General features: G+C 38.3%; 1 protein-coding gene across 1 annotated transcript; it reads left to right on the top strand.

The window, feature by feature from the left end:
- The first annotated feature begins 1,621 nt into the window (after positions 1–1,621).
- On the top strand, positions 1,622–2,587 carry LOC149646268 (uncharacterized protein F54H12.2-like). The gene has a single exon (XM_089850322.1). The coding sequence runs from the start codon at positions 1,622–1,624 to the stop codon at positions 2,585–2,587; it is 966 nt and encodes a 321-aa protein (XP_089706448.1).
- Positions 2,588–7,213: the final 4,626 nt, after the last annotated feature.

The raw sequence follows: 7,213 nt of genomic DNA on the forward strand, positions 1-7,213 counted from the left end.
AAGTTTAATAAGAAAATTAATTTTATTTTTAGGTTAGGTTAGGTTTGGTTAGGTTAGGTTTGGTTAGGTTAGGTTAGGTTATGTTAGGTTAGATTAGGTTAGGTTAGGTTAGATTAGATTAGGTTTGGTTTGGTTTGGTTAGGTTTGGTTAGGTTTGGTAAGGTTTGGTTAGGTTAGGTTAGGTTAGATTAGGTTAGGTTAGATTAGGTTAGGTTAGGTTAGGTTTGGTTAGGTTTGGTTTGGTTAGGTTTGGTTTGGTTAGGTTTGGTTTGGTTTGGTTTGGTTTGGTAAGGTTTGGTTAGGTTAGGTTAGGTTAGGTTAGGTTAGGTTAGGTTAGGTTAGGTCAGGTTAGGTTAGGTCAGGTCAGGTCAGGTTAGGTTAGGTTAGGTTAGGTTTGGTTTTGTTAGGTTAGGTTTGGTTTTGTTAGGTTAGGTTAGGTTAGATTAGGTTAGGTTTGGTTAGGTTAGGTTAGGTTTGGTTAGGTTTGGTTAGGTTTGGTTAGGTTAGGTTAGGTTTGGTTAGGCTAGATTAGGTTAGGTTAGGTTACATTAGGTTAGGTTTGGTTTGGTTTGGTTAGGTTAGGTTTGGTTAGGTTAGGTTAGGTTAGGTTAGGTTAGGTTTGGTTAGGTTAGGTTAGGTTAGGTTAGGTTTGGTTTGGTTTGGTTTGGTTTGGTTTGGTTTGGTATGGTTAGGTTAGGTTAGGTTTGGTAAGGTTTGGTTTGGTAAGGTTAGATTAGGTGAGGTTAGGTTAGGTTAGGTCAGGTCAGGTCAGGTAAGGTTAGGTTAGGTTTGGTTAGGTTAGGTTAGGTTAGGTTAGGTTTGGTTTGGTTAGGTTAGGTTAGGTTAGGTTAGGTTAGGTTAGGTTAGGTTTGGTTTGGTTTGGTTTGGTTTGGTTTGGTTTGGTTTGGTTTGGTTTGGTTTGGTATGGTTTGGTATGGTTAGGTTAGGTTAGGTTAGGTTTGGTAAGGTTTGGTTTGGTAAGGTTAGATTAGGTGAGGTTAGGTTAGGTTAGGTCAGGTCAGGTCAGGTAAGGTTAGGTTAGGTTAGGTTAGGTTAGGTTAGGTTAGGTTTGGTTAGGTTTGGTTAGGTTTGGTTAGGTTAGGTAAGGTTTGGTTAGGTTTGGTTAGGTTAGGTTTGGTTAGGTTTGGTTAGGTTTGGTTAGGTTAGGTTAGGTTAGGTTAGGTTTGGTTAGGTTTGGTTAGGTTTGGTAAGGTTAGGTTAGGTTAGGTTAGGTTTGGTTAGGTTTGGTAAGGTTAGGTTAGGTTAGGTTAGGGTAGGTTAGGTTAGGGTTAGGTTAGGGTTAGGGTTAGGTTAGGTTAGTCAATTTCCAACAACGAAAATTATTTACAGAAATTTATTGAAGAATGTTATTTGTGAATATACTTATTATTTGCTGCAATATCAAAAAGTTTAATAAGAAAATCAATAGAAAATAGGAATGAAAGGAAAATTCATGATTGGAAAACCGCCCAAATTGCGGTTTTCGGTCTAATGGGATTCGGTCGAACAAGACATTCGCTCCAATGGGATTCGACCCAATGGTAGACAATCTTTCGGACATAGTCAGTTCGAAAGAATAGATATATATATCGGAGATTGTCTAGTAACGCCTTCAGCCAATATGTACGCTATTAGTGCCATGATTTCAACTTTGACGACGTACGGCTCAGACGCCTCGAAATCTCATTTGCAAGCGGGGATGTTTTTCAAGGATACGGCTTATAATATGGATTCGGTAACGAAGAACGAGGGGTTCCTGAAAAGAAAATCATTTTGCGCCAAATCGAAAGAATTCGAAACTTATTTTCCACTCTGTTTAGATTTATGCAATATCCCTAAATTTTTAATTAATGGCGTATCTCTGAGATTCAAATTGTATAGAGCCAAATCCTCTTTTTGTCTCATGGGTACAGCGCCCACTACCGGCGACGGGTATAAGAACGAAATTCTGGAAGCGATTTTGTACGTTCCGAAAGTGCAATTAGCGCCTAAAATATTAATAGCTCACGAGAAGGCTTTGGAAATTAAACCGGCTCAGTATAATTACACTCGTACAGAAACGAAAATATTTACCGTTTCGTCGAATATTCTAAGCACTTCTATTAACAATATATATTTAGGAAAAAACCCTCATAGGACTTTAGTATGCTTAGTCGATCACGAAGCGTACAATGGTGATTTGACGTTAAATCCATTTAATTACGAACATAATAACGTCAATTACATTACTCTTTTCCTTAATTCCGAACAACTTCCATCGAAACCTCTTAGACCTAACTTTCAGAAAGGGTTATCCCTCAGATCTTATTACACGCTTTTCACGGGTTCTGACACTCATTACAGCGACAAAGGAATTAATATTAGTTTAGAAGATTTTGCTGGTGGATACGCTATTTATTGTTTCGATTTAAGTCAAGATAATTCGGCTAGCGAAACAGAACACTGGAATCCCCCTAGACAAGGTCAATTAAGATTAGAATTAGGATTTCAAAAGACCGTTCCTAAAACTCTTAGTTGTATTGTATTTTCGGAATTCCAAGCTTTATTAGAAATAAATCGGAATAGAAACGTTACGGTTGTCACCTAAGTAAACATGAACGCGAGAGAAATAAATTCAATTCTCAAATCCTGCGCTAACTTTAAAGGGGTTTATCCTCGCGATATGTTACCGTATCAAATCGATAATTATCCATGCTCTGTCGTCGTGAATTTAGATAGTAGAAGAGAAGCCGGATCTCATTGGGTATCGATTTATTTTGATGGGCGTAAAAGAGCTTTCTATTTCGATTCTCTCGCTATTGGAAATATTATACCGTCAATTAGACTGTTTGTTAAAAGAAATTCTATTAAATGGTCATACAACAAAAGAAGACTTCAAGATTTGTCAAGCTCCGCATGCGGGCATTACTGCGTCACTTACATTATACACCGTTCTAAGAAAAGAAGTACGTCTTCATTTATGAAAAAATTCACGAAAGATCCATGGAAAAACGAATCGATTATATCCACTTTATTTAACAAAATTATTTCTCAAAAGAATGCAAAAAACCAAAAAAACATTTAACAAATCTTAATTGACAAACGAAATTGAGAAATTCTTCTTCGCGGGTATTAGTCCCTATTTTTGTATAAATAGGCTGTTATCCTCGTTGAACTGATCACATTCGAACCTTTGGGGTCTTCCGTTCTCTTTTGGTACTCTCTGCCTTTCACCATGAGAACCGTCGTCATTGAATTAGAATACCTTTTGGGCAAAGATCTTCACGATGCCGAAAGAAATCGCCGTCTAATTGTCCCGAAAGAAATCGCCGTCGCTACCGTCGATACAGTTCCGGCTGTGGTCTCCTGGTCATTTAAGGCGCCGTACAGCGAAGGGAATCTTTCCTGCAGCACTCGACGAACCAATTGGTATTGTATCAAAAATTTGCACGGGATTTATTTCAAAGACGGGGACATTTCGTGGCACAAAATGAAAAAATGTGTCGTCGACGCGACGAAAGATGTCGTACTTGTATTTTCGAAAGGACGTGAAAAATGTGAATTTTTGGAAACATTTTTCGGGTTTGAGAATGTTACCGATTTGAACGATGTGGGTAGCCCTCGAGCGGATATTGACTCTTGCCCGGTAAGATGCTTTAATCCCTACCACAGTGCGGTTGTAAACCCTCGCACTCGCGCTTGCGCTCTGGAAAGAAGCGTCATTTACGCGAAATATCTTGATGAAAACAAAGAAAAATATGTATATTTTTAATCGATATTAAAGGTCCTTTTTAAAAAAAAAATGCACTAAAATTGTTTTCTCAATTTTATTCTTGCGGGTGGGAAGGAAGGAGGGGGGCGTTTTATTTTCCTATAAATACCTCTAACGAAATCGTCTTCCTATTCATTCGCTGGTTAGACGTCAATATGAATTACGAAATTCAAAGATATCATAGTTTTTGTCATTGGCCCTTCCCCGAAATTGATAAAGGGTCTTTAGCCAGAGCCGGGTTTTATTATTTACATCACAGTGATCACGTACGGTGTTTTCATTGCAACGGCATTTTAAATAATTGGATGAAAATAGAAGATCCTTTTGTCGAACATTTACGATTATTTCCTGCTTGTAAATTTATAAGAGGATGGCCGACGAATAATATTCCTAGAATTCCTGACGTAGTCGATATTAAACGCCCTTCGTCGTGCACTATAAAATTACCGAAAATAGATGAAGAATTAGAATATAAAAACTAAGTATGTCGAAAGTCCAATTTAATAATATTATAGAAATGTATAACATACCTTACGAAGATCGAAGAAGTTATGTTATAATAGATAAATTAAGATTTAATAATAGAATAGCTCGAATGGCTTTGTTGCTAGATCCTATAATAAAAAGGTACCTCAAGAAAGGGGGAGGGATCTAATAAATATATACCCCCCACCCCCTATACTTATTCTTCGGGATTTGTTAAAAGTTAAGATCGGATTCCGCTAGCGAATCATTTGATACTTCACAACCAACCAAACAACACCTATCATGAATTCCGAAATAAATAATAAAAGATCTAGCGACGAAGCGCCTAACGATAGTAGTAAAAGGAATAAAATGGAACACCGTTTTAAAAAATTTAATTCCAAATTTTACTTTAGTAAAATGCTTTACGTTACATTTGGTCTTGTTGATAAAATGGACATTGAAATATTTCTTCGAAGAAAAGATAGTCTTAAAGGGTTTTCGATACCCTTAGAGGCCTGGGACTTTTTATTACAAAAATGGACTGATATTTTTCAATTAGTAACATCGAATCCTGATAAAAAGTCTATGGAATTTCCGATTTACGAAGAGCGTTTAACTACTATCGATATCGTGCTTAACGCTTCTAACGACGGTCTTAATTTTAAATTTCGAGAAAACAAAGATTACGATTTTAAATTAACACCGAAAGAAGTAACGGTTTTAAATCAGCAAATAAATAAAATAACTAAGCATTTAGAGCTATTAAACTCCAACATTCGGGCAATTCAATGCATGGAAGATGCTATATACGAATTTATTTTTAATGTAAACAAGTGTCTATTCGAAGAAGAGCCGTATATTCGGAACCACGAAGCTTTCGAAGAAGATTTTGACGAGTTGATAAATTATTTGATTAATTATATTTCTCCTTCCGAAATTATTAATAAATTTAAAGATATTTTAGAGAAGGAAAATTGTAAATGCACTTTAAAGCCGTTAAATCTTTATTCGATCGTTCTTTCCCAACAAAAATATTTTAAGGGTAAATTAGAAAAAGAATTGTAATGTGTTTTTGTGTGAAATAAACATTTTTTTAAAATTATTTTATTTCTCTTCATTATTTTTTAAGAAACCATGACTGAGAGAAAATATTTGAGAGAGGGGTGTGGGGGTGGAGAGAGGAGAAGAAACCGGTTTGGACGCAAGTGGCTGCCTACAGGCGGTAATAGAAGAGGGTGGGTGAGTTAAGAGAGGACGGGGGGTCTATACTGGCGTCAGAGGGGTTGAGTTAAGAGAGGACGGGGTCTATACTGGCGTCAGAGGGGTGGGGAGTGAGGGGGGTTGGAGGGGCCAAGGCCTATACTGGCATCCTATTCTCTGGGATGTAACCAGTGCGACGCCAGATGAACTCTTGACTCATATCCCCTTAGCGTTAGAAGGACAAGCCAAGAAATGGTATTGGAAGAATGTAGCTACCTTTTATACCTGGAATGATTTTGAAACGAAATTTAAGGAGCAATTTTTAGGAGCAAACTATACCAAGCTAGTTGATGCGAGAAATCAAGGAATAAATAACAATAGACATTCCCTTACCAATAAATTTTGTAATTATTGCAAAGAATACGGGCACCTAATATATAATTGTCCCAATAAGAGAGCGAGATCTCAAGAGAATACCCTTCCTTTAGATCCCCAGGCTTAGCTTCAGTCGGCTAGACCGAAATGTAACATTTGTAATTCAACGGAACATCTAGCCAGAGATTGCCCCCAAAGACAAAATAACCAAACCAGAGAGAGACCCACAGAAGAGCAAAATACTATTCCGAAACGGACAGTAGAGTTAACAGTTCCTCAACATGTAAATTTAGTCAGTATGATTCATGGGTTTGTGGATGGAACCTGTAGTATCCCCTTAAAATTGCCACATGGAAAGTATGCTGCCCTTTTGGATACAGGAGCTTGCACTTCTTTCATATAGTCGAAAAACTTCCCTGACATCGAGTTGGGTAGGCTAAGTACTAGTATATTCGTTTCCGCTTCCCCTAACAGCCCCTTAATAGCAACTGGACCTATCAATCTTAACTTACAACTCGATGATGAAAGAGGACCTATGATGCATGTTGAATGTTATATAATTTAGGATGCTAGATTTTCAATCATATTAGGCACAGATTGCTTGACCGAAGTAGGCGTAAGGGTAAATTATGAAGAGCAAAGCTTAACATGCACTATAAACGGAGAACATTGGGAGCCCATACCAGATGTTAAATTGCCCGGCGATTTAGATCTCGATTCCCTTAAGAAACAGGACTTACAAGATCTATTTAATAAATTCCCTTCAGCATTGAGTAACTAGCCCGGACAGACTAACGTAACCACTCATAAGATAGACACAGGATTGCACACCACTATTGCAGCACCCTCTTACCGAGTTTCCCCTACCAAACAAGCTATCATAGAAGAGCGCGTTAGTACTATGCAAGGAGATGGAATAATTCGTCCGTCACGAGGTCCTTGGAGTTTTCCTGTATTATTGGTCCCTAAAATGACGGGAGATACCAGATTTTGTGTCGATTACCGAAAATTAAACGCAATCAAGTCAAGAATGTATGCATTTGGCTCTAAAAGTAGAAGACGCAAGCTAGATGGAGTGTTTTCTCTTTCCCCCCTTGCTTTGGTTTCCCGCTCGCGCTCTTAACTTTACACACAATGCGTAGAATCACACCTCCTCGGTGGTGAGAGCTGGTAACCACTACGTTGTGTGGGCTAGGCGGATACGCGTCCGTCCTTCTCAAGCCAAGGTGTTGAGGCATCGTGGCGAGGGCTGTATGTTACTGGGGAAGTAAAACTACGGTATCGCTAACGATCCCCTCGGGCCACCAGGCAACACCCCGTTGTATCTAGCCTTCCACCCGGGTAGGAGACTACCGGGTGGTGACCTTTTACTTGCCCCTTACTCGTGGGATTCTCATGGATACTATACATAAAAACAAC

This window comes from Phalangium opilio, unplaced genomic scaffold, assembly GCF_054372755.1.
Source record: "Phalangium opilio isolate 3A_F unplaced genomic scaffold, DU_Popi_V2 ptg000089l_1, whole genome shotgun sequence".
Taxonomy (NCBI): Eukaryota; Metazoa; Arthropoda; class Arachnida; order Opiliones; family Phalangiidae; genus Phalangium; species Phalangium opilio.